At 47.1% G+C, this 24,776-nt stretch overlaps 6 protein-coding genes, 1 long non-coding RNA gene and 1 pseudogene across 10 annotated transcripts; 3 read left to right on the top strand and 5 right to left on the bottom strand.

Moving 5' to 3' along the window:
* Positions 1–14: 14 nt before the first annotated feature.
* LOC120662003 (nodulation protein H-like) lies at positions 15–3,586 on the bottom strand. Of its 3 annotated transcripts, XM_039941050.1 has the most exons (7): positions 3,351–3,585; positions 2,570–2,708; positions 2,241–2,479; positions 1,905–2,163; positions 937–1,116; positions 539–694; positions 15–459 (listed from the first exon to the last, which is right to left on the bottom strand). In XM_039941050.1, the coding sequence occupies exons 2-7, from the start codon at positions 2,570–2,572 to the stop codon at positions 283–285; spliced, it is 1,014 nt and encodes a 337-aa protein (XP_039796984.1). In that variant the 5' UTR covers positions 2,573–2,708; positions 3,351–3,585; the 3' UTR covers positions 15–282. The 3 variants fall into 3 exon arrangements, with proteins under 3 accessions (XP_039796984.1, XP_039796982.1, XP_039796983.1); XM_039941048.1 differs by having other exon boundaries at positions 40–694; positions 3,351–3,586; XM_039941049.1 differs by lacking the exon at positions 3,351–3,585 and adding an exon at positions 2,971–3,341 and having other exon boundaries at positions 40–694.
* On the bottom strand, positions 1,223–1,897 carry LOC120662005. Its single transcript, XR_005670164.1, has 2 exons — positions 1,786–1,897; positions 1,223–1,493 (listed from the first exon to the last, which is right to left on the bottom strand). It is a non-coding gene; the product is annotated as an uncharacterized LOC120662005 (long non-coding RNA).
* A 2,168-nt stretch (positions 3,587–5,754) lies between the features above and the next one.
* Positions 5,755–8,544, bottom strand: LOC120662002. Of its 2 annotated transcripts, none has more exons than XM_039941047.1 (4): positions 8,348–8,544; positions 7,526–7,734; positions 6,726–6,765; positions 5,755–6,215 (listed from the first exon to the last, which is right to left on the bottom strand). In XM_039941047.1, exons 2-4 carry the CDS (start codon positions 7,706–7,708, stop codon positions 6,154–6,156), a joined length of 285 nt encoding a protein of 94 aa, XP_039796981.1. In that variant the 5' UTR covers positions 7,709–7,734; positions 8,348–8,544; the 3' UTR covers positions 5,755–6,153. The 2 variants fall into 2 exon arrangements, with proteins under 2 accessions (XP_039796981.1, XP_039796980.1); XM_039941046.1 differs by having other exon boundaries at positions 7,526–7,723; positions 8,348–8,515.
* A 2,102-nt stretch (positions 8,545–10,646) lies between these two features.
* LOC120662001 (bZIP transcription factor 60-like) lies at positions 10,647–13,278 on the bottom strand. Its single transcript, XM_039941045.1, has 2 exons — positions 11,816–13,278; positions 10,647–11,277 (listed from the first exon to the last, which is right to left on the bottom strand). The coding sequence occupies exons 1-2, from the start codon at positions 13,080–13,082 to the stop codon at positions 10,823–10,825; spliced, it is 1,722 nt and encodes a 573-aa protein (XP_039796979.1). The 5' UTR covers positions 13,083–13,278; the 3' UTR covers positions 10,647–10,822.
* Positions 13,279–13,926: 648 nt separating this feature from the next.
* On the bottom strand, positions 13,927–17,447 carry LOC120662000. The gene is made up of 5 exons (XM_039941044.1): positions 17,265–17,447; positions 16,230–16,888; positions 15,892–16,148; positions 14,252–15,823; positions 13,927–14,179 (listed from the first exon to the last, which is right to left on the bottom strand). The coding sequence occupies exons 2-5, from the start codon at positions 16,882–16,884 to the stop codon at positions 14,129–14,131; spliced, it is 2,535 nt and encodes an 844-aa protein (XP_039796978.1). The 5' UTR covers positions 16,885–16,888; positions 17,265–17,447; the 3' UTR covers positions 13,927–14,128.
* Positions 17,448–18,046: 599 nt separating this feature from the next.
* Positions 18,047–20,556, top strand: LOC120661999 (ATP synthase mitochondrial F1 complex assembly factor 2-like). Its single transcript, XM_039941043.1, has 4 exons — positions 18,047–18,502; positions 19,509–19,683; positions 19,809–20,086; positions 20,174–20,556. The coding sequence occupies exons 1-4, from the start codon at positions 18,098–18,100 to the stop codon at positions 20,279–20,281; spliced, it is 966 nt and encodes a 321-aa protein (XP_039796977.1). The 5' UTR covers positions 18,047–18,097; the 3' UTR covers positions 20,282–20,556.
* Positions 20,557–21,593: 1,037 nt separating this feature from the next.
* LOC120659022 lies at positions 21,594–22,453 on the top strand (annotated as a pseudogene).
* A 359-nt stretch (positions 22,454–22,812) lies between these two features.
* On the top strand, positions 22,813–24,312 carry LOC120661998 (probable carboxylesterase 18). The gene has a single exon (XM_039941041.1). It carries the CDS (start codon positions 23,036–23,038, stop codon positions 24,080–24,082), a length of 1,047 nt encoding a protein of 348 aa, XP_039796975.1. The 5' UTR covers positions 22,813–23,035; the 3' UTR covers positions 24,083–24,312.
* The last annotated feature ends 464 nt before the right edge of the window (positions 24,313–24,776 follow it).

The raw sequence follows: 24,776 nt of genomic DNA, 5'->3' as shown, positions 1-24,776 counted from the left end.
AGTGATATAATATATGATAAATAAATGATCAAAGTGTTATTTAGTAGACCGTGTCATGTTCCACCACGCCTTATAAACGTGGAAGGAGGAAGTAGCTACATTCTGAACAGTTGAGTGGTTATCGTAACAATAAAGAAACGGGCAAAACAGGAAAATTTTCTACAACTCATTCCGATCTCCTTGCTCTTTACAAAATTCATCTGTACAAAAGAATCATAAGCATGTTTGCAACTATAACTCCAAATACGAATAACCCGCTGCTCACATCAGTATGTGTATATCTCATTTGCCGTAATCTGAACCATCAAGCAAGTGAGCAAACTCTGTGCCGTTCAGTTTGCTGCTCACCTCCTCCCAGTTCTTGACGAGGTCTGGCAGTGGCCTCGTGTGAATTTTCACCTGCCTGCTCATCAGCGGCCTCACCGGAACTCTCAGAAACTCCTGCACCTGGGAAAGTGCCTGCGTGCACAGAGATGCTATCAATAACCTGTGAATTTGTTGATCTGGAATTAGGGCATTTGTTAAATGAGTTCACTACATTGCTATTGCCAATTATATCCTCATAATACAGGATCATGTGCCGTGTACTCTTGAAGTGATCCAAGCAATCTTTGATGGCCTTCTCAATGTTTCTGATATTTGCAATCAGAGTCGATGGATCCAGCTTTGGTTTGAATTTTGCTAATATATCAGCCTGCTCAAAATGAAAAGTACTACTCAGATAAGAAGCTGACGGTGCAATATCAGCTCATATTTAAAGTTCTCTTTTCCAAGAATCAAAAACATGAATCTGTCCTAAAATAAGTGATATGTGAGCTAAGCCACATCTCATGTAAAATGTGCTATGGACAGCGCTATGCTCAAAAGGATACATGGGACCAACATAACAAAGCTAAGTCAGTAAATTAATTGAAACTGTTTGTGCATCAAAGATACCTCTTCTTTTGAGTGAACATGAGACTTGTGAGTTCCATTCAACTGCTTAGCATCTTTGTCATAGTCATTGGCCAACACAGATATAACCCGGCGTAATGTGTTTCTCCTGAACAGAAATATTATGGAGACACCCTTCTTGTTCAAATAACTAACTATATCATCACGATTTTCCAAAATTCCCTAGAAAAACACAACCATGGAAGTTATTGCCAAGCACATATTTACCACCTGTAGGCATAAGCATAACTCCACTCATCCTGTTAAAATGAGCAGAATAAGTTTCAACATGGATTATCATTGTTACAAGTTAACAAGCTTGAATGGTGAATGCTGAGTACAGACTACAGATTTTTTAGAACAGCAGGCATGTGATTAGTTGGCAGTTGTCCCTTAGCTTTAAGAAAAGCATCCATATTGCAGTATGACACAGTTGAACTCTATCTATAATTCTAACAGAATCCAAACTGCAAGGAACGTAGGTCATGTAAAAAGGTTTCCCATACTTCACCCACAAGAACTGTAATTTATAGTAGAATATTAGTAACCTCTGGCATAACCTCATGGTATGCTGTTTTTTTATGGATTATCATTGTTACAAGTTAACAAGCTTGAATGGTGAATGCTGAGTACAGACTACAGATTTTTTAGAACAGCAGGCATGTGATTAGTTGGCAGTTGTCCCTTAGCTTTAAGAAAAGCATCCATATTGCAGTATGACACAGTTGAACTCTATCTATAATTCTAACAGAATCCAAACTGCAAGGAACGTAGGTCATGTAAAAAGGTTTCCCATACTTCACCCACAAGAACTGTAATTTATAGTAGAATATTAGTAACCTCTGGCATAACCTCATGGTATGCTGTTTTTTTTTTCCTTTAGAAAATGAAAGATCAGAAGCTTAACTAACAAAGACAAACTAGCCTTCTAAATGTTCAGAAGGACCATGAAAAAGCCAATGTCAAAGTACCTGATTAAGCATCCATTTCAGTCCAAATGCAGCTGTGCACTCATTCTTCGCTGCACTGGTGAGCCAGTCCAAATTATAAAGTTTGTCAAGTGTTTGTAAGATGGATGATATATTTTCTCTTCTATCCATCCTGTTAAAGATTTCTCCGTTCGAACTAATGTTAGGGTGACTATTTAGCAAGGTCTCAAACCATCCACTTCCCGATCTTTGCATAGACACAATTACAAAGAATCGAACAGGAGTACATGAGCATTCTCCCCTACAGAAGAAGGTAAAACGGTATCAACATCACCCACAAAGAGATTCTATCCATTCTCAAGGTCACAGTGATGTTACCTGCTATAACTTGTAGGTTTTGGAAAGTGCACGTAACGGAGCTCCTCATATGGCATAGAAGGCTTTCTGCAAATTTTTGCCCTTTGTTCTTCTCCATTATACCCTTCTCTTCTGTTTCCTAGTGTAATCTGATTGAAGGAAAGGTAGTAGACATAGAATCCACATAATGCAACAAAGAAAACGAAGACCGGTCGCGGAAGGATTGGTGCTCCCTTGGAACTCTTAAGTGAATATGGGTGCTGCGAGCGCAAACACGATTTTAATGTCCAGGCATTGTACTAGCAAGTACTGGAGACATATAACCTGGGTCAAGAAGGAACGTGTTATACCATTTTCTGCTTGCGAGTTGTGACAAATAACTACTGTGAAGGCGGACTTCTTGTTCTCCCACTTGAGCACAGCAGAGAAACATGTTTAATCCAAATTGACATCACAAGCTCACCATCTGCCAACGAATCACAGCGCATCCTGGTAAAGCAACAGTAGATTGTTACAGTCAGCAAGGTGGTCATAAAAGAAGGAACATGCTCCACAATGTAGTTCCTAATGTAGTGCTAATTACAAATCTGATCCATGTAGTAATGCTTAACATTGTTTAACAGGTAGCAATTGGATGGATACAAAGAGGCCCAAGGCTGCGAAAAGAGATCAAAGACATTAAACGAAACCCTCTAATAGGATTTGGTACAGCAATGAAGGGGGAGAGGAGGAGCAGACGACAATCTCTCACCAAAACTTGCGGAACCAAGGAACTCAAGCAGCCGACAAAATCCCAGTTGGGATTTAACTCCCCAAATGGCGAAGAACCCCCACCAGAAAAAGAAAGGGAAGATCCGAAGACGACTAACTAAAACTCGAGGCGAGATTCAGCTCCGACAAGCCTCCATCAAAGAAGCAAAGCACTTCCCCAAAACCTCAGCAGCCAAAGCCAATCTAGGATTCGGATGAGAACTTGAGAAGAATCACGCAGCTAGCGGGGCCGAGTACCCGCGGACCCCTCGAGGCCTCAAGCAGTGGCAAGAAGGAGAAGCAGCGTGCTAGGGCCAGCACAGCAGCTGTAGCAGCGAAATCGCGACCTAACACGCGGAGCCGGAGAAGAACGGTCGTCACCTGGTTCGTCAGCGCCAACGCAGATTTCCTCCCCGCTATCTCTTTCGCTCGACCTTTCCTAGCAATCGCTTGGTCTCACAAACAAGAACAAGAGGATCAGTCAGGCACGACGTCGCAGGAATGTCTGTTGAATTTTTTAAAATGGTTTGGGATTCGTCGTGAAGGATTAGTGGCTAAGCAAGGCCGCTTTGAACTGGGAAAGCGCCAAGCCAAAAAAAATAAAACGAAGAGAGGATGGATGGGTACTCAGAGGCGACTCAGAGGCCATGAGCCGGAGCGTTTGCTGCACCTGGTCTTGGTGGACCATGCAAAGTTAAGAGGCTGTTAATTTCCTCCAGTTGATGTCGTCAGTCAAATGCTGCTATTTTTCCCATTTCGAGCTAGTACATGGGTAATTTCTGCAATTACTCCGTTCTTTACTCCAGTTTACCTTCAGTTTTGGTATTTGTTGAAAGATACTAGGTTGGTTGATTCCCATTTAACCGTATCTTGTTTTTTAAGAATTATTTAGCAATTTGACATCCTCCAGAATAAGTGTCATTTTTTCTTTGCCACCCTAGCCAATGGTTTGTGACTTGAGTTATTGATGATAATTGCAATTTGCGACCACGTCAAGAGTGGTAAACTATGAAAAAGAATTTGACGCGATCAAAGGATTTATTTCTCATTTTAAAGGTGTATTTGACCCTTCAAGGAAAAAGAACTCACAGATAAGTAATTTGAGTTAAAATGCACTTGGGGTCATTAAACCTTTTATGGACCCTCATATAGGTGCATGAACTATTAAAATGAGAATCTGGGTTCTTGGATTTCTCATTTTCTCGGATTCTCATCTAGATGGCCATGAACTTTACTCTTCACCTTTTATTTGTCTGTGTTCTCTAAGGATGGCAGCGGATCGGTTTCGGGGCGGGTATCCGCGGTTTTCGGGTTTCGGGTTCGGTTTCTGGTTTTCACCCGCGGATTTGCGGGTTCGGGTACCCGAAATATTTCAGGTTTGGGGCGGATCTGTAAATACATCCGCGGAGCTCCATCGGGCCCCCAAAAATTTGAGTCCACGGCCCACTAACAGCCCATTTAGAACCCTAGCTATATAAGTGCCTGAGTCCGTGAGTCGTCATCCCTCCCCCCGACCCCCAACCCCTCCCGATCCGACTCCCCCCCCCCCCGACCCCCGCCTGGTCGCCTCGGCCTCCCCCGAGTCCCCGACGGCCCGATCCCGAAGCCCCGAACCGGCGAACCCACCTGCCCCCGCGCCGCAGTGCCGCACGCCCGCTGGCCGCTGCCCGCACCCATCCGGATCCGGTGGACCGGCGCCGCGCCGCAAGCCCGCAGCCGCACCTAGCACCCCTGCGCCCCCACTAGCCCGCCGCCACACGCCTGCACCCTCGACCCAGAGTTCGCAGCGCCCCACGCCCACCCCGCGCCCCGAGTGAAGGTCGGCCCCGCCCTGCCGCCGTGCCGGCGGCTCGCACTGGTGGCTGGTGCCGCCCTCCCCGTCCGCTCGCCGGCTTCTGCGGGCGCCGCCAGCCCCGCCCACCGTCGGCTATGTTCTACCTGCTCGCGCGGGCTCCGCACTCGCGCGCAGGTCGGGCGGCGCCTGGAGCAGAGCCGCAGCCGCCTGTCCCGCACGGCCGCTCCCAGCCTCCGCATGGCGAAGGGGCTGAGGCCGCCTGCGCCCCCGCACACAGGCACTGGAACACTTGCTTGTAAAAAAATGGGTTTTGGATTATCCGTCGGGTTTCGGTTTCGGGGATGAATTTTGACCCGAATTGGAGTTCGGGGCGGGTTCGGGTTTCAAGTTCGGGTTTCGGGTTTGGGTGCCCAGGCACTCCACCCGAACCGAACCCGACCCGTTGCCATCCTTAGTGTTCTCCAAGCTGTGTCGTTCATTTTGACCCGAATTGGAGTTCGGGGCGGGTTCGGGTTTCGGGTTTGGGTGACCAGGCACTCCACCCGAACCGAACTCGACCCGTTGCCATCCTTAGTGTTCTCCAAGCTGTGTCGTTCAAAACTTGAAATGTGAGCAACAACCTTGTCCGCGTTGTCGTTCAAAAAGTTCGCGCTACCAAACCCAACTCTTGCAAGCTACCGAATACCGTCTCTGCTACCTTTCCAACAAGGAAAAGCTTGGCGGTTTTGACTGCTGAATTTCAATTGTTTAACATAACTATCCCATTGGAACGCCTCTGCAACTTTTCTGTAACTGCCAACTCGAAGCCTGGTACAATGGTGGACCAGAGCAGGCTAAAACTTTGCCGAATTGTGAACATGAATTAGGACGGACGGCAAATGTGTCTACTATATGTCGGTGCATATGAAACCCATTCAGACATTCATATAAAAGAACCATGGCTGGCGACGGGAAATACTACAAAGAGAAAACACAAGAACTTTAGTCATCTGCGATGGCAACGTGATGCGTTTTCCATAATGTGACCGGCAACATAGTTGAATCAAAGTAACAGAAACGCCAGCAGCAACAACAAGTGTATTTAGGTGATTGAGGCACAGATGGAACTCACATGCTAGAGCTGGCACAAAAGGACAATTAGGTGTGCTTGGTCCCAACATCAGGACAGACACCAGTAGGTACAAGAGCACGGAATCAGTTGGAGTGTCAAATCAAAGCTTAATGCCATCCGTGATGGTTGTTTGAGATCTTTTTATAACGTTTGTTTTCTTTCCTAAGGGACAACTGAGCTACACCCCAGATCCTACAGGAACAAACATAGAGCAAGCAGCAGCATCCACTTAGTGACGACGCGCGGGTGTCCTTGCACATATGATGAATTGATCTTCATCATGACGATGGCATGAAATCCTCTGGCCTGGCGATGAAAATTTCCTCAAACTCATCATCATCTAGTGAAAGAACATACATTACAGTCAGGAATTGTCAGACTGAAAACTCAATAGCTACAGAAGGGGGACCGTTTACAAACAAGTACAAGCAGATTCATTGCGTCGGTTGAGATACTAGAAAAGGACTAGCATCATGCATGAAATTTATTTGGTAGGGGCAAACTGCTATGGTAAACAATTCTATGCTGTAGGTTTTTCTTGATTTCCTTTAACTTAGAAAAGCGCAAGTTCCAGCTAGAGAAAGCATAGCCTTGGAAGAATATGATTTGGTTAGTTGAACATGCAGTCGAGAAAACAGATAAAGCTGATGATTAGTGAATGATGATCTAAGATATAATAAAGCTAACTTCTACAAAATATGCAGTTGGTGGGCAATAATCATAACCATCGAATGGTATGCTAAGAGTAAGCATCACATGGGGAAAAAAGAATGCAAAGCCCTACCTGAAAGATAAGTGGAAAAAGTAGAGAAAACCATTTAATAATAATAAGTCAGCACAAGCACAATACCTTTTCTCAGTGCCAAGGCAACAACAGAATCATTTTCCACCTGAACAAGTATAACAGAAAATGTCACGCAACTGAAAAAAAGAATTGAATAAACAAGTTGTCGGTTTACAACAACAACAACATAGCCTTTTTTCCCAAGCAAGTTGGGGTAGGCTAGAGATGAAACCCGAAAGAAATAAGTTCAAGGTTCAGGCACATTGATAGCTAGTCTCCAAGCGCTCCTATCCAAAGCTATCTCTTTAGAGATATTCCAATCCTTAAGGTCTCTCTTAACCGACTCATCCCACGTCAGTTTAGGTCTACCTCTACCCCTCTTTACATTATCGACCCGCTCAAGAACCCCATTACGCACCGGCGCCTCAGGAGGTCTTCGTTGGACATGTCCAAACCATCTCAGCCGATGCTGGGTAAGTTTCTCCTCAATTGGTGCCACCCCGACCCTATCCCGAATAATTTCGTTCCGGACTCTATCCCTCCTTGTGTGCCCGCAAAACCACCGCAACATCCGCATCTCTGCTACACTCAGTTGCTGGACATGTCGCCTTTTTGTAGGCCAACATTCAGCACCGTATAACATCGCTGGACAGTTGTCGGTTTAATTTTCAGAAAAAAACTGATGGGGTAAGGCTACACATATTAAACTGTATTTTGACTAAAACAAATTAAATATCCGAATCAGCTAGCTGCCTTGACTTGATAGATGTTTCTATGAGATTGTGCATAGGCTGTAGTGGGCCTAATTAGGCAAAACAGAATAATTTTAGCAAAATGTGTACAGGAACAGATAAATATTTGGGCACCTTTTGTTCTGCCAATGTCTTTGAATCTTCGAGCACGTCATTGGTAGCCAACAAGACCAACTGCTGATTACTAGGAGGTTGATCTATTAGTGAATGCAACTTCTGTTTGACGCTCAAAGTTGTCTCTGTTGGTTCACATTGAATGAAGTAGGTACTCTTGTTGCGCTTCACTCGGATATACATGCTTGCAAGCTGCACCTGCGAGATGCCTAAAGGTCATCAGTACAGAGCAGCAGAGGGAAATATATCTCTGCTTCGCCCCACCCCACCCCACCCCACCCCCCAAAAAAAATATTCATTACTCCAGGGGTTGGAATGTTGGATCATTATCGTGATAAGCTTACCAGTAGATATCTTAACATCGTATAAAAATACTGAAGGCAATGCAATCCAATAGTTGCATTGGCTATGGATTATGGAGAGATGTTCGGTAAATGTTTACAACTACAGGTGCAGAGTCTGCAGACTGCTGTGGAAGGAACAAATAAATTCTAGAGTAAAAACACAATGGAACAAGCACGCCAGAACAAAAACGTTCTGATAACAGACACCAAGAACTATGTATTCTCGAAATTCTACTGATTGCCTGATAGGATTCATTGGAGCCTATTATATGCCAGCAGCAGTGCACCACTTGCCGTCAGGGGCGGACCCAGCATAGGAATTGGGTGTACACATGTACACCCGATGATTCATGCAAACAAAATCGAAGTTAATATGTAATATATTGTAACTGGATTCAGATCCAAATACAAATAGTTTTGTTAAGGTTTGGGGTGCTCCGTCTCGCACAGCAGAAGGAAAGAGAAGGGGTGGGCATACCTGGAGGATACGCTCGTCGCCGGCAAAGGGCTGGGCGAAGACAAGGACAAATGGCGCCGCCGCTCGCCCGGTCGTCGCCGCCAGGGAAGGAAGAGTCCGACTGTCCGAGAGAAGGGAAAGGTTTAGAAACAGAGGGAGGACCGGAGGAGATGAACGGCCCTGAGCGGGAGAGCTGAGCCGAGCTCGAGCGAGCCTGCCAACTAAAGCTCGAGGGACCGGAGCCGAGATCGACCTGAGCTCGAGATTAGACCATGTCAGAACGTTTCACCATAGTAGCATTAATTCTAAAGTATATATATTATAAAATGAGTAAGATTTCCACCTCAAATTTTCATTTGGTCCGTCTCGTGCCATTGACAGGTGGACCTTCATCCATCCCATACACGAGTCCGATTAGTCTTTCGTCAATCGAAATTCTAATTGAAATCCGGACAGATCAATCGGAATTCCAATTAGATCTTGGACAATGGCTCGCATGATCACAATACGGCATATACATGGAGTGAACGAACACAAAGTTGGTGATATTATGTATATCTACTATATACCCGTAGCAACCTATGAGCATTATGCTAGTAGTAGATAACGAGTTGCACGTACTCCCTCCGTCCCACAAAGACTGTTCATTTAGAAAATTTCAAACATAATACTATAATAGTGAAAAATAACAATGTTACCCCTTATTAACTATAGTAGTTGTGATTGAAGACTGTGCTGTTTATTTAGTTCCCTAGATCCCAATAAATACAAATGTATTGGAACTAGAAAAATAACATCTACTTAAGCATTTGATTGGCTCCATGCTCTTCTCTATGCAATTATTTATTGATATTTGATATTGCTTTAATTAGATGAATTTTACTACAATCTAAATGAACAGTAAATTTGAAGGCTAAATGAATCGTCTTTGCGGGACGGAGGGATTATAAAAGTAGCTTAGTACAAGTTTCATAAACATTGAATATTATACCCTATCAGCAAATTTGTTAACATAGTAGGATCATTACCAAAAGAGAGAGAAAAGAAGGTTTCATAGGATGTGAGAGAAGTTTTATCCCTATAATACCATTTGGTTCAGTTACCAAATTAACAGTATTTGAAATATTGCAATGAAACTATGCACTGAGATTGATCTAAAAGACACATTTAATTTGATAAATAATAAAAAAGAAACATAACTGGATATTTAGCTTCATTCCCTTTTTCTTTTAATAATCTTACTTATAAAATTGAATTATTCTCTTTTGATAGTTTCATTTTGAGTTGACATCTTATGGATGCCCGTTTGATTCCCGTGCAGAGGAATTTCTCTTAAAATAGATTAGCGCGCATATATAATAACATCAAAAATGAGAAATCGTGATTAATAAGATGACAGGTAAGGTTTTTCTTCTTGATCATGTATCAAGACAAAATAAAACTATCAAAAGATAATAGAGTGCGCATTATTTTGCACATATTGTAGCTTGTGCAACATAGTAGCTCGCTAGCTAATGCAAGGCTCTAACCTCCAGCTATATTGATTTAACTTTTGATGGTTGAAAATTTAATTAATAGAGGTAGTAGGATGCAAATACTCGAGTTTCATTGAATACCTCAATCTCGGATCATTGGCGCTCACAAGTTCCATGTTAGGTTCAAGCTTGGCTTGATTCCAAGTATAGTTTAGCTTAAATTGAGTTTTCAACAAATCAAAATATAAATAATTCGTGAGTCTTGAGCTTTTTCTGGTAACTCTATTTAGGGATAAGAGTGAACCGTGAATGCTCAGCGGGTCAGCATGTGTAAATCAACAAGTTATTAGACCACAATGTCGAGACGAGCACGCATGCTATAATATGATGGGCATCGTCGTTATTGCTAAAGTCAAGGTCGTGACAGCCAGGATCATAATGGTAGGAAGATTTGTTAAGAAAGAAGGATGTGTGGCATGTACGAAAATATTAAGAAATGCTAAAGGTCAAAATTTTATTTGAAAGAATTTTGAAGGAGATATTGTCATATAATATTTAATTATGTTATGATGATATTTAAACTGATAAGATTAATAAATACTTCAATGTCACTTGTGGGCATATTTGCTAGAATTATAACAAATCCTTCTAGCTAAAAAAAATCTTGTTCTACTTAAGTATTAGAAAACGTGCCCAACAACACGATGTTGGGTGTCACGACCTAAGTTGGTACATTTTTATAAATTTGATTATTCCTTTGACAAAACTAATTGCCTTTGCATTTTGAAATAGACATAGTTGTACATGAACACATTGTGATTGATTGTCTGTCAAAGCAAAAGATCAAAGCACATCATAGAGCACAGTAACCTGAGTGAACAAACCCAACCGTCTTACCACTTTCGCAATACTGTTCAACTCTATCAACATAAAAACACAGTACATCACTTCCCTAATAGAACCACTACCAAGTTAATGTTATATCGATCCTGAATATGATACTCAGCTTCAGAACCCAAACTTATAGGTGAGGGCTATGGTTTTTGAACGGCAGGACACAAGAGTAAGTAACATACTTTACACTATCTATAAGAACCACTACAAAGATGCGGGACAACGATTTTGAAGAGATCCTCCCCTCGCCGTTCCCATCGCCAGCCTCTCTTGGATCAGCCAGCACAGAGACGACCACAGATGAAACAGGCTTCATACTGCCAAAGCTCTCATTCTTTGGTGGCGTTTTGAGGTGTTCTGTGTTGTTGGATGTTGAACCTTTTAGAGGAATGGCCTCGGAGTATGAAATCCTTCTATTCTTCACCGTGTGGGGATGAGCAGAGGGAAGATTTTCCGTAAAATTCTGCGTCGAGTTTGACATGGCATTTGAGTAGACAGGAACAATGCCATTTGCATGAGCGGAGGATGGTGATACATCAAACTGGAAAACTTCAGTGCACATTCCTGAGCTCAGCAAGGGACCTGAAAACAAATGAAGGAGCCACGCTTTAGAAAACAAAGGAATAAACAGCCACAGCAAGCACAGTTAATAGCAAGTACAAATGGAATTCAATTATAATAATGAACATATTTCAATTAAGAACACTAACATGCACATATGCACATGCATGTTAGCACAAGAACGAACTTCTATAACGACATTAATCTACCTGACCTAACATTCCACATGGTATGATGGTAGCAACTTTCTAGGTGGCCTACTAACCCCAAAGAAAATGCTGCACAAGATACACAAGCATAATATATGCAAATATGTTCTGTTCCAGCCATAACAACCTCCTAGTTACAAAAGCCCTAACCATCTTCAAGGGTGCATCACTTTGAGTTAGTTACCCTTCTTGCTAATATTGAAAGCAATCTAGCAGCTGATCCTCAAACCTCATATATCACTACTGTTATCAATTACCACGAAAAGTGTCATAGCAACTTGATATTAGGCCAATTCAAATATAACAAAACATTAAATTGAATGAAGTATGCAAACTTTATGGCATCTTACCAGACATCGCTTCACTAAACCACTGTGGAAGCAATCCATCGTCCTCCCTGTACATGTTTCCATCTGCTGGAGCCAAAGCCATCAGTTTATTTTTCATTCCTGAAGTTGATTCCATGACATCTCCAGCTTCCAATGGTGCCACATAGCCAGGAATTGCCAAGCTAGTCTCCTCCTTTCCTTGGTTTCGAGGACTCTTCCCATCATAGCCAGACATTTGCAAAGAAGCTTTCTCACCAGCAACGATGGACTTAATAACAAGATTACCATTAATCTTGACATGCTTCCCATTCTTCGGTAGATACAACAGTGCTGGAAGTGCCTCGCTTGTACTCTGCGGTGGCTTTGGATCAATACTATCCGAGACAGTATCACGAGGCCCCTCAACAGCCAGCACCCTCCCATGATGAGATGGACCAAATGCAGCACCTTCTCCGCCATCAACTGGGCCATACATCCGATTTACTGCAGGAATCAAACACCCACAAAGCATCACGAGGCACAGCAACCCCAGGAGGCTAACACTTGCAACCTTCTTGGTCTTCCTAGCCTTCTTGGCCGGTGGCTCTGCTGTAGCAGGCGCAGGCTGCTGGGGTTTCAGGCGAGGAATTGGCACGAGTGGTACCTGCGATCCACGCATGGCGTACGCTGGATGCATCCACGGCATCGGCAAAGGGTACACCGCGGGGTACATCGGCAGCGGCGGCGGCGGCGGGGCGGTTCCGGCGGCACCACCCAACTGCTGCTTGAGAACGGCGTTCTCGGCGGTGACGCAGGAAATCCTGGCGGAGAGGTCGGCGATGGTGGCCTGCATGGCCTTCACCTTACCCTCCAGCTCTTCCACATACTGTTTCTTCCTCTGCCGCGACAGGTGCGCGCTCTCGCGGTTGCGCACCAGCCGCGCGCGCCGCTTCGCCTCGTCGTCCTCCGCCTTCCCCTTACCGCTGCCATCTGTACCGATCGCGCTCCTCGAAGACGATTCCGAGGGCTCCTCGTTCCTCAACCCGCCGTCCCCGCCGGCGCCGGAAGAGGACGATCCCCCCTCCGGAGACCCGGCCGAGGAAGATGAGGTCGCGAGCGGCGGCGGCTGCGAGAGCGGCCCATCCGAGGCGAAGAGGTCGAGGTCGAAGTCCACGTCGAGGTCGAGATCCTCCAGATCGAAGTCCTCGAAGGCGAAATTGGCGCCATCAACAGGCGCCTGAAATTCGGCGAAAGAGAAGTCCCCGAAGGAGTCCGGCGCGGCCGGCGCGAGAAGGGTCGGCTCCGCCATGGGCTTTGCCTTTCGCCGATCCGATCACGGCCGGCGTACGCGCATACACGACGCCGAGGAGGTCGGGGGTCGGGTCTAGTGGGATCGCGGTCGCCGACGCGGTGGCGGAAGCGTGCAGGGTTCGCCAGAAAAAAGTGGGGAACTGGGTCGTCGGAATCGGTGGGGACGAAGGCGTCGCCGTGACAGATTCCGCCGTGCTGCCGGCGGAGATATGGCAGCCGCAGCTGGGCTTCACATGTCGACCCACTGCCCACCAACGTATCTTGGGTTGGGCTTGATCGGTCCGGAGCTCCTCCTTTCCGGCCCACGAACTCCTCCAGAGCTTCTGCTTGATTGGCCCAGCGGTAGCGTAAAGCCTTCAGCTACCTTAGTCTTCTCCCCCGCATTGAAAAAAAAAACATTCCTCAGTCTGCTGGCAGACCCTAGCGGGCGGCGAGGCAAGAGAGGTCCGGCGGAGGCTCCGCTCCGCTACGGGAGCAAGGATTGCATTACCGTTGATACAACATTTATCAGTGAGCTCCGGTAACGATAATCGATTGAAAATCGGTGAAAAATCGCCAAAACCGATTGGTAAAAGGACCCAAATTCAAAAAATGAAAATCGACAATTTATCGTCGATAATCGATGCAAACCGAACGATTTATCGCTTCACCTACTGAAAATGTGTTTTGGCAGTGGAAAAAATATAAAGGTTTGATAGCATTTAATTTTTTAGGTTATGTATTATATTATATTAGATAAATTACACATACATGCACAATTTTGCATATGGGATTGCCTAAGAAATAAATATGTTTACATATTTTGCCCATGAAATTACATAAAGCACATGAATTTGCACATGTATACAAACCGCGAAGTGCATAGTTCATATAAATAAACGAGTGCATAGTCCATACAAACTTCATAGTTCACAGAAACAAAAGAGTGCATAGTTCATACAAACCTCATAGTGCATAGAAACAAGAGTACATAGTCTATACAAGCCACATACAAACTAGCAAGCACATAGTCCATACATAAAGGCATTCGACATATCAATTTAATCATTCTTCGGTCTCTTCTTGCTGGTATGTGTGATATCCATAATAATATTCCTAAATATTGAAATGAACTCAAATAAGAGGGGAACACATAATGATGAAATTGTGATATATGTACATACATACCTGTAATTCACCAATCTGACCACTAGTGCTCATGCCAAGATGTACCGGTAGTTGAATGAAGTGGCTTGGATATGGTGGTGGGTGTGAATATGGTTGTGGGTACGGATATGAGTATGGTTGTGGGTATGGATATGGGTAGGAGGGTGGACGTGGATAGCTGAAGGTTGAACTCACTGAACTGGAGCTATCACCTTCCCGAGGATCAGATCGACGTCGGTTGCTTGTCGTCCTCCGTTGTGACATGGGTTGACCATGATCTTGATCTTGTGTGGCATGGGTGAAATCTGTCTCCCCGGTAAATCTAATAGGCGACATACTACGGGCACTCGTTCCACCAGCTTGACTAGATACAGGATAACCACTCCCTCCATCATCATTGTCATCGTCATCATCGGTGTTGCCTTCATCACCACCACCACTAGGCTCAGGTGTTGTCTCATTGCTCGCAAGCTCTTCCTCTTGAGGGCTCCTAATCATTTTTCCCTTCTTTTCGAGTGGCCCAGGTCGGAGAACTTTTGTCTTCCTCTTGCCAAGATGTGTATCACCAACATTCTCACCTGCCCATTGCTCTAAATTTTCATTGTCCTCTGCCAAAGAAGTGAACATTGGATTAGGAAGGGGAACATCACTAATATCAGAATCCTCATCCAATGTTGGAGGACCAAACATAGACCACCAACTAGCCGGTGAAGTAGCATGATCAGTGGCCATCCTCCTAGCTAGCTCTCCAGCAAAATCTCCTCGCCTTTGCTTAAAAAACACAGCTTCCTGAAGTGCAGCAGCCGCTGTGTTTGTATCACACATCCTTTCTAAACATTTGCGAAGATATGTCATTAAGGAATCTGTTGTTCCCATGGTATAATTCACTATCGGATTCAAAACACAAGCACCTTGCACATAAGTCCCTCGCATGACAGTGGACATCCTTCTATCTATTATCTCCATGATATGTTCAAAACGAGTCGGATTTTTTTGACTTAAGTTGGCAACATATGTCTGCTTTGTATTTTGATACTCCACAACCACTTCACCTAAAGTTGGAACCTTATCTTGATCGGCAAACCGCAAGAAAACATACAATGGCTCTACATCTTCCAACACATACTGCATGTTTGCCCACCAATCTAAATTTGTGAGGTTTGCGTATGCATACTTTCCCTGTTCTGAATTGAAATGGCGAGAAGCCCGAAATTCTAGGGTCATCATCCACTGCATGAATTGATCTTTCTTCCTCATGAAGCTCTGAAGGAACATGTAATTTGTGCCAAACCTTGTTGCATTCCACTTAACCAGTTCACCTCCAATGGCTAACTTCATCATATAGTGCAAGGAATTGGAGTTGTATAACCAACTACATATCTTCTTAGCACTCTCAATGATTGCTTCATGGTCTGACCATTGTCCAATGTCCTTCAGCATAAGATTTATTGTGTGGGCAAGACATGGCTGCCAAACTATGTGTTGATACTCGGCATTGAGCAACTGACATGCCTTCTTGTAGTTGGATCCATTATCTGTCACTACTTGGACAACATGATCAGTGCCAACATCATTCACAATATTTTTGATGAGCTGCATGTATTAACAAACCATTAGTGTCCATCCTGTGAATATTGTGTGAATAAAATCATTCGACATACCTTAAGAATAAAATCAGCATCCTGTGAATATCCTGTGGCATCAAACGACTTCCAAAAGTACATAGTGCCATTGCAGTACAACAAGAAATTTATGACACTCATGCGGGTTGGACCAGTCCATGAATCACACATGATTGTTACACCATAAGTAGGCCAGTCCTGCTTCCACTTGTCGATCTCTTTCATGATCTCTTTCTCATTCTCGTCTAAGTAAACTCCATCAACCTCCCTCCCAGTAGGTGGTTTCACTCCAGGACCTACATTGTCACACAAACATGTTAACACAAAATAAACATAGATGTAATAGTACGCAAACTAGCACATGCATACAATCTCACCATATTTTTGGGTCTCCATGAAAGCTGCCTTAAAGTAAGGGTCATCTACTTTCTTGCCAGGTATACCAGCCGCATGGCAAAACTTCGCCCACGCTCTCCCAATCTTGCTCTTGGCCCCTCTCCCCTTTTCCGTCCATGGGCCTATATCAATTCGTGGTTGTCCTGGGCCAGAGGCAGAAGCAAGATTGTAGTCTCTCACACGGTCTGGCACTTGTGTCCTGCTCCTAGTGAGCATAGATGGGAGCGTACCTCTCACTTGCCCCGATCTGGAACCACCACCTCTCTCATATCGATGACCAGCCCTCTCTCTATACTCATGCTCTTCTCTCGACTGTCGGAGAGCAGCTTCCAAATCATGGTCGTCATTCTCAGTCTCTAAGTCCACATATTCAGTTCTAGCTGCTTCATTTTCTCTTAGCTTTCGATGATGTCTTGCTTTCGTTCTTTGCTTGTTATTGTCGATCTGAAGCCCGAAGTACTCCTTCACTTCTTTAGGAACATTTGGACAATACCTCACATTCTTCCCTCGGTGTGCCAAATGCTCCTTTAGCCGTGTTGCCCCTCCTCCACCCTTTTCAACACGACAATACTTGCACTTGAAGCCAATGCCAATCTTCTCTCCATGTTCCCAAACTAAGTCCTGATTATCAGACATTCACCTACAAGAGGGAAATCGAACCATGTCTGTCAAAATTATGCTACGAATAAATAATACTCACTCTTAATTTGTAAAGACATGCACTCTTAATGTCCGGAGTTCTCTCTAGACACCTACTAGCTAGCAGCTGGCTGGCCCTTGGACTTTTGACTCGAGCACGCCAGCTCTAGTTGATTCAACGCAAAGCTGGTAGGCGTGTGCAACTAAATAAACTTGGATTAGCCACGGCAATTTGCTCAGTCCCAAGCTTCCAACCCCCCGCGTACGTCAAACATCAACACCCCCCGCTCCCTCGCAAATGCTTTGGAAAATCGTTCAATACAAATCGCTAATGCTTTGGAAAATCGTTAGATACAAATCGATAATCAACGATTTACCTCGATTATCGACGCCACGATCACAGCTCTCTTGCTCCCAGCTGCAGCGTCATCGATAATCGCCGCATATATATTGATTATCGGCCTTAATCGCACGAAAATCAGTGAACGGAGCTGAAATCGCGCACGCTCTTGCTTTGTGCTTGCGCGCGTGTGGGGAAAGTGAGAGGCAGGGTGGGGAAAGTGAGCTGGAACCCGAGGAAAGGGACAGGAGGTTGCTGGGAGATTCTCGTGAGGCCACAGTCACAGACAAATGAGTGGATGGTAACGTGTAGTTAGATAAAAATATTTTTTCCCTCAGCAAACAATTGTTCCTTTCAACATGTGACAACATTCTGGAATCAAGAGAAGGTCTAGTTTTTTATAAAAATAAGTTCTCTACTTTTTATGAATTTTTTTAAATTTTTGAATTTTCCATTGAAATCCAGCGAAATTTTAGTCGGTTTACGTTTTCAGTTAGCATCGGTAACGATAAATTTTACCGATAATCGCGATTATCGAGCGGTTTTGTTTTCCATGTACGGGAGGCAATCTGAACTCTGAATATGTGCAACATTTACCTAATGTTTATTAGATCGTGGGAGAATTAGAAACAGCTGACTTGATACCTAATGCGTCGCCGTGTTGGAGACGAAGGCGCCGTGCGCGGCGGCGTGGCGAAGCTGGACGCGTCTGGAAGCTTCCCTGGGCCTAGGCGAAAATAGGCTGAAGCTTGGGCTGGTTTCTGATAATGGGCTAATGTTTGGGCTGAATTTATAAGTGGGCTGAAATTGCTTCTTGTAGGGTACTAGTAAGCGCCAGCTTTGAGGACGAAGGTCCAAGGGTGATCCGGCATGGCGACGCTCGCAGCCCGCCGCCGCCTCCTGCCGCGATGGGTGGCCGGCGGGCGGGGCCGGCTGCTCGGCACGGCGGCGGAGGCTTCTCCGGGAGGGGAGGAGGCGCGAGGAGGAGGGGGAGGTGGAGGTGGATCAGATGGCGCGATCTACGTGAAGAAGCCGGCCGCCGCTGCGGCGGTGACGACAAGGGACGAGACGTCAGTGGCGATGCCGACGTCGTTCATGACGGGGTCCGTTGTCGGGAAGCGCTTCTACCGCGACGCCACCGTGCGGCGCGCCGACGACGGTAACGGGTGGACCGTGATGCTGGACTACCGCACCCTCAAGTCGCCGGCCAAGCGGCCGCTGAAGCTACCCTCGCGCTCGCTCGCCATGGCCATCGCCGCCGAGTGGGAGTACCAGGTCTTGATTCAGTCCCTCTCTGCTCTACAGTATATTCTTGAAATGATTGGAGAAGTTCCTGTTGTACTAAAGTGTAATTTCTCTAGGTCCCAAATTTTACATTGGCCTATTGATTTGCATTGAAACTGTCTGATTAGCGACTATCTCATCCTGATCTCACGATCTTAGTTCTCCTCGTGAATTATGACAGGATTGTTGTGACTATTCGTTTGACATTTAAAATGAATTGTGTCATCTTTCTATCCAGATGCGTTTTGGTGGTTTCTGCGTGGTAGTGGTTGTTTTTTATGTCTTCTCTTTCTTGCTGTGTCATGAGTACAATAGTTATGCAGATTTCTTCTCGAAGAGAACGAAAAACAAATGATCTGAATGCTTAATTACCACCAACACCAAGTCTGATCCTTTAGATTACCATCACTCAATCTTAGCATGATGGGTAGTCCATTCGCCTTGTGTTCCTGTTAATACTTATCCAATTAGCTACTCTTCTCTGCAAATGCAAGAGAAGTCAATTCCTGCAATAAAATTACTCAGACATCAATAAACCTCAAATACTCCTCAGTGGCCATTGTTTTGACCTATATATGCTACTGGTTTGTTGCAATGGCTCAACAAAACAGGTATTTAGTACTGAAATCAAAATAATTCATCATGTTATAAATAATTAACTTGATTCTTTTGCTCTTTTAGCATCATGATATTATTACTCCAAAGACATAGTATAGTTCATGCATCTCTAACATTTGCTTTGATGAAGGTGACACTTGATCAGCGATATGGTATTACGTAGAGTTGCTGCCTTGACATTTCCTTTAACTGGCTTGTAACTGGCACAGATTTTAGGGCCTCTTTTCTTTATTTGGTGACCAGAACCTACACCCTCAACCCTAAGGGTCTTAAAATTTCTTCATCAAAATATCAAATCACCTTATTTGCAGATCTTATCATACAGTTTTCTTAATTTCCCATGCACTAAATATTAATCCTGAATTTCTTATTATTGCAGGAGTCGGATGGAATTCGACCTTTTACAATGCCTCTCATGAAGCTTGCTTGCACTGCATTGGAGAGAGTTCCTTTGACACGTGCAAAAGTAATTGATAATTTGATGAAGAAATTTCATCAAGATTTGGTGTTTTGCCGCTCACCTGCCGATAGTGAACTGACCATAGGAGTTCATCGTAAGTTGGGCTCTGATGACTTTGTGTCGTAAATAGATTCATATGAACCGGTAGTGTTTCGAGGCCCTAGTATGTCTCTTTTGGTGGTTGATTCATTATTTCTTATGCTTAATTTCTGTTTGTAGAAAAGCAAAAGGAGAAAATTGATCCCATACTGGACTGGGTAAACACAGAATTTGGGTTCAAGCCTGTTGTATACACAACCTTTTTGGGGGGCAAGCAAGATGAGGGCCTCACTAAGGCTGTAGAAACTGTTTTGAAGAAAACAACTGATTGTGAACTGGCGTCCATTGATGCTATGGCTGCAGCAGCCCACTCCCTGGTGATCCCTCTTGCAATATTTAGAGAAAGGTTGGGAATTGATGAGGCCATTGAGTTGATCAGGCTAGAAGAAGACCACCAGGTGTTTATCGCGCAATCATTATCTTTGTCTATTTTTTCTGAAGCATTTGCCTTTTATTTTTGTCTTAAGGTGTATAAATTCACGCAGGTTGATAGATGGGGTTTGGTTGAAGGAGGTCATGACGTTGATATTGCAGATCTTAAGGTGCAAATGTCTTCGGCTGTTGTGTTTCTTGGACTTTCGCGAGGGATGTGAACCATCATGTCATAATGTTTCTAATGCCCAGGCTGGTCAGTTGTTTGTTTCCAAGGTTGTATGAATTTGTATGGAGAGTTGTAGAATAATAATTGCCTGCATAAGGTCAATAGCAAACAAAGTGCCTGTATCCGCCAGCGCTGATGTTAGATTTTGGTTTTGAGTTGCCGAAACAATTGTTGAGTTACGAACTACGGAACCCATCATTCCTTCGGCTTTCGGTGGCCTCGAGTTTGGTAATGGTAATGCTAAAATAGTAAGAACATTTCTGGGAACGAGTTTTGCAGTTAGTAGCAGTGCTGGCTTGATCTTACTATCTTGCGTTTCTCGGAGTATGTTTCATGCTTCTGCATTGTCCAGGTCTTGCAACTGCATAACCATGTGGATGCGTCATATTTAGCCGTGCTGCAAAATTTCTGATACTAAGTATTTGCCAGGTATTTTGCGCTAGGCACTGCACTATCTTCTGTTAACCCTGCCTCTCTTTTATCTTCTTCATGAAATGGTAAAGGCGTTGTAGATTATTACTAGGTTAGAGTCAGTGCCACTTATTTCAAATCATTCATTAAGTTCTGCCTGCCCTTGCACTCCACTGCTCCACGATTTGCATTTGCATTCCCTGACCTTGCACCCCCAAAGTCAGTGGGCTACAGGTGCATGATAGTGAGAGGAGAGACGAGACTTGACAGCAGTTCCATTGCTGGTTCGACCTCTCGAATCCACCCATGCCAAACAGAGCTTTGGTTCGTTACCTCCACCCTTTCCCTCACGCCTCAGCTACGCTCCGGCAGAATTTGTTGAATGACGAAATCGCCGGCAGAGTTGTCGCAACACATTCGGCTGCAGATTACTGAATCCCATTCTCATGAGCTTACCATCATCGTGCGTCGTCCCAGAGACCAAGGATCATCTGATATTCTGATCATTCGTCCGCCTTGGCCGGCGCGGTGAACCACCGCGATGGCAACCTCCGCCGCCTCTCGCCCTCGCGAGGCGCGAGCAGAAGAAAGACCTCGCCGCCGAGATCCGCAGGAAAGCACTGGTGCTTCTTCTGCACATCTCAACGCGGAGGCGGAAGCAGCCGCGGCCTTGCGCGCGGCGCAACGTGTTGGCTCTCTCCTGTCCGCAAAGCATGTTCGCGCGGAGTTTTTTTTATATATTTTTTAAAAAAGTAAAACTTCGCACGGATCACATGGTGGTTGTCCCCTCACACATCCATTGCCGTTTTCAGAAAGTCTCGTCACAACTTCACAAGTCGGCTCGGCAACAGAAAGTCCCATCACAAGTCGCAAAGCCGACAGCTCCATCTCACCTGCTCGGCTGCCCATCGTGCACATGCATCCATACTTATATCTCGCACGGAAGCAGAGTCTGAGCAAAGAGATCGAGCAGAGCAGAACAAGCAGACGAGGAGAAAAGGAAAAAAATGGAGGCCGGCGACCAAGGAGCAGGAGCAGCCCGTGCCACCGCCACGGCCAAGCGCCCGACGCCGCCGCCGCTGCCGCTGTCGGTGCGGATCCAGCTGGCGGGGTTCGCGGCGGCGATCGACGCCGTGGAGCGCAGCGACGGCACGGTCAACCGCTGCCTCTACGGCGTCATCGACCGCCTCCTGAGCGCGCGCCCGAGCCCGCGCCCGGACAGGTCCGGGGTCCGCTCCTACGACGTGACCATGGACGCGCCCCGGGGCATCTGAGTCGGAGCTGAGGCTGGAGGGCGTGGCGCCCGTGGTGAACCTCAAGCGCTCCGACTTCTCGTGGACGGCGTTCCTGCCCGTGGGCGCCACCCGCGACCACCCGGCGGCGCACGTCACCGACGAGAACGCCGACCTGGCGGAGGACTTCCCGCCCGCCATGGTGGTGATCGGCGGGTTCGACCCGCTCATGGACTGGCAGCGCCGGTACGCCGACGTGCTGCGGCGGAAGGGGAAGGAGGTGCGGGTGGCGGAGTACCCGGACATGTTCCACGGCTTCTACGGCTTCCCGGAGGTCCCGGAGGCCACCACGGTGTTGCAGGACATGAAGGCCTTCGTCGACAGCCACAGGGACACGCCCAAGCCCGCCGCCGCGTGATGAACTCAAGTCTGTGTTGGTTGATCGTGATCCATTGTCACAACTAATAAGTGTACGTGCATCACGTGGTAATAATAAGAAACAAAGTGATTCAGCTTTTTTTTCTCCTTTTTGTCATGTGGTAATTGCCACTAATCTGCTTAATTAATCCTTTTGATTGAGACGTGAGATAATGCATGGTCCGTCTATCTCACCTGCCCACGTCTAAGAACGTAGAAACCGGACGGTAGTAGCTGGAGGTCTGGAACTGGATGGAACCCATGAAAGTGGCTGGATGGAACAACCAGGCCCGCCTGCCGCCCCGGTGCGCGGTCGGTCGTCTTCGCCGCCGGCCCCGCCATGGACGCCGCGCCGGCGATGGGCATGACCGCCTGAGTCCACGACGGCCGCGTGGGGCCGGTGCCATGCCATCTGGTGTTTGCACCTCTGCTAACCCGAGCGACGCAAGGCGCTGACGGCGATCGGCGATGCCTCGTTGAATTCGATTGGCTTGGATGGTTGCAGTGAGTGGTGAGCACATCCGATCCAGCACGGTGGGATAAGAGCAGGATATGTGGCCATTGGTTGTTGACGATGACGGGTGACGTTGCCACCGACGGAAAATCGCAAGACTAACCATGTCGCAGGATATGTGTGGCTAGATTCAGTACTCCGTAGCTAGATTCAGCTAAGAGCGAGGCGCGAGATGGCAGGGGGCGCAGGGCAGGACGCGGCGCGCGCGCCGCCGGCGCTACCGTGGACGGTGCGTCTCCAGCTCTTCGGCATCGTGACGGCCGCCGGCGCCACGATGCGGCGCGACGGCACGATCAACCGCTTCGTCTACAACCTCCTCGACCGCCGGGTCCGCGCCAGAGCGCGGCCGGACGGGTCCGGCGTCCGGTCCGCCGACGTCGGCGTCGGCGCGCCGCGCGGCCTGTGGGCGCGCGTCTTCTCGCCGTCGGGGGCGGCCGGGGCGCCGCTCCCCGTGCTCATCTACTTCCACGGCGGCGGCTTCGCGCTGCTCTCGGCGGCCTCGGCCCCCTACGACGCCATGTGCCGCCGGTTCTGCCGCGAGCTCGGCGCCGTCGTCGTGTCCGTCAACTACCGCCTCGCGCCCGAGCACCGCTGCCCCGCCGCCTACGACGACGGCGTGGACATGCTCCGCTACCTCGCATCCACCGGCCTCCCAGGCATCTCTGTTCCGGTGGACTTCTCCGGATGCTTCCTCGCCGGGGACAGCGCCGGCGGCAACATCGCCCACCACGTGGCGCGACGCTGGACGGCAAGCACCACCTCCTCAGAGTCGCCGCCTCCGTCCAACCCAATTCGCCTCGCTGGCATCATCCTGGTGCAGCCGTACTTTGGCGGCGAGCAGCGGACGGACACGGAGCTGAGGCTGGACGGCAAGGCGCCGGTGCTGACCATGCGGGGCTCGGACTGGGCGTGGACGGCGTTCCTGCCGGAGGGCGCCGACCGGAACCACCCCGCCGCGCACGTGACCGACGAGAACGCCGGCCTGGACGACGGCTTCCCGCCTGCGATGGTGGTGATCGGCGGGCTGGACCTGCTACAGGACTGGCAGCGGCGGTACGCCGACGTGCTGCGGCGGAAGGGGAAAGCGGTGCGGGTGGTGGAGTACCCGGAGGCCATTCACACGTTCTACTTGTTCCCCGTGCTCCCCGACTCCGGCAGGCTCGTCGAGGAGATGAAAGCGTTCATGGAAGAGAGCAACGCGTCCGAGCTGACTACTTGATCACCGCTTCGTCAGTTGAAATGCCTCAATCTAGATCTAGCTGTAAGTGTATTGCCGTTGCTTTATGTCGTTTGTAGTTTTGATCGTGTGACATATGAGTGTAATAGGATTAGGGTAATTTAGCAGTCACTTAATAGTTGCGTTGTGTAAAGGTGGCAATGTATTTCTTTTAGCCTAGTGGACATACTACTCAGTCTAAACGCGACGGTTGGTTGGGACTTGGAGAAGAACTCTGCAGAGTTGCAACTGAACAGAAATTCCAGCATGCCTAGCCATAGATTTTTGAGGACTTGAGCGAGGCGGAGATTGCTCCGCGGGTTCGAGGGTTCGGATGGGCCGTACCACAGAGCTGGGCTATGGGCTGAGTGCGAATTGGGCCTCTTTGGGTCCCGGAGAGGACTTTGGGTGTTGTTAAGAGAGTCGGAGCCGTTGAGTAATCATTCTTTTCCTTCGAAACGGAGGAAGACTGTAGGCCTTGGTTTGTCGCGGTTGTAGGGTCTGACAAGGTGGTAGGCACCGTGGGCCCGATTGTCCAATTCGTGTTTTGCGTTTTTGAGGGCGATTTAGTCCCTGGATTAGGGTGCCCCTGATTATGATACCCGACAGCACGCGACCCCAAGCGGCGCAGCTAGCTGGAGCTCCAAGCGGCGGCGGCTGTCCCTCCTCTCCGGCAGTCTCTTCTCCCGGGGTGGGC

Source organism: Panicum virgatum, chromosome 2N (genome assembly GCF_016808335.1).
Source record: "Panicum virgatum strain AP13 chromosome 2N, P.virgatum_v5, whole genome shotgun sequence".
Taxonomy (NCBI): Eukaryota; Viridiplantae; Streptophyta; class Magnoliopsida; order Poales; family Poaceae; genus Panicum; species Panicum virgatum.
The sequence above is the reverse complement of the archived record's forward strand: the minus strand, read 5'-3'. Positions and strand labels throughout refer to the sequence as shown.

What these genes read in the sequence shown, in the direction of transcription:
- LOC120662003 (XM_039941048.1), bottom strand. An exon ending in AAACCTACAAGTTATAGCAG is followed by an intron (nt 2,164 to 2,240) that starts GTAACATCACTG and finishes CTTCTTCTGTAG; the next exon opens with GGGAGAATGCTCATGTACTC. An exon ending in TGAAATGGATGCTTAATCAG is followed by an intron (nt 1,117 to 1,904) that starts GTACTTTGACAT and finishes GTGTTTTTCTAG; the next exon opens with GGAATTTTGGAAAATCGTGA.
- LOC120662002 (XM_039941047.1), bottom strand. Translation starts at nt 7,708, where the DNA reads ATGTATATCCGAGTGAAGCGCAACAAGAGTACCTACTTCATTCAATGT. An exon ending in AGACATTGGCAGAACAAAAG is followed by an intron (nt 6,766 to 7,525) that starts GTGCCCAAATAT and finishes ATACTTGTTCAG; the next exon opens with GTGGAAAATGATTCTGTTGT. An exon ending in TGCCTTGGCACTGAGAAAAG is followed by an intron (nt 6,216 to 6,725) that starts GTATTGTGCTTG and finishes TTCTTTCACTAG; the next exon opens with ATGATGATGAGTTTGAGGAA.
- LOC120662001 (XM_039941045.1), bottom strand. Translation starts at nt 13,082, where the DNA reads ATGGCGGAGCCGACCCTTCTCGCGCCGGCCGCGCCGGACTCCTTCGGG. An exon ending in GTTTAGTGAAGCGATGTCTG is followed by an intron (nt 11,278 to 11,815) that starts GTAAGATGCCAT and finishes ATTTGTTTTCAG; the next exon opens with GTCCCTTGCTGAGCTCAGGA.
- LOC120662000 (XM_039941044.1), bottom strand. Translation starts at nt 16,884, where the DNA reads ATGTCTGATAATCAGGACTTAGTTTGGGAACATGGAGAGAAGATTGGC. An exon ending in CATGGAGACCCAAAAATATG is followed by an intron (nt 16,149 to 16,229) that starts GTGAGATTGTAT and finishes GTGACAATGTAG; the next exon opens with GTCCTGGAGTGAAACCACCT. An exon ending in ATGCTGATTTTATTCTTAAG is followed by an intron (nt 15,824 to 15,891) that starts GTATGTCGAATG and finishes TAATACATGCAG; the next exon opens with CTCATCAAAAATATTGTGAA.
- LOC120661999 (XM_039941043.1), top strand. Translation starts at nt 18,098, where the DNA reads ATGGCGACGCTCGCAGCCCGCCGCCGCCTCCTGCCGCGATGGGTGGCC. An exon ending in CCGCCGAGTGGGAGTACCAG is followed by an intron (nt 18,503 to 19,508) that starts GTCTTGATTCAG and finishes TTATTATTGCAG; the next exon opens with GAGTCGGATGGAATTCGACC. An exon ending in GGCTAGAAGAAGACCACCAG is followed by an intron (nt 20,087 to 20,173) that starts GTGTTTATCGCG and finishes AAATTCACGCAG; the next exon opens with GTTGATAGATGGGGTTTGGT.
- LOC120661998 (XM_039941041.1), top strand. Translation starts at nt 23,036, where the DNA reads ATGGCAGGGGGCGCAGGGCAGGACGCGGCGCGCGCGCCGCCGGCGCTA.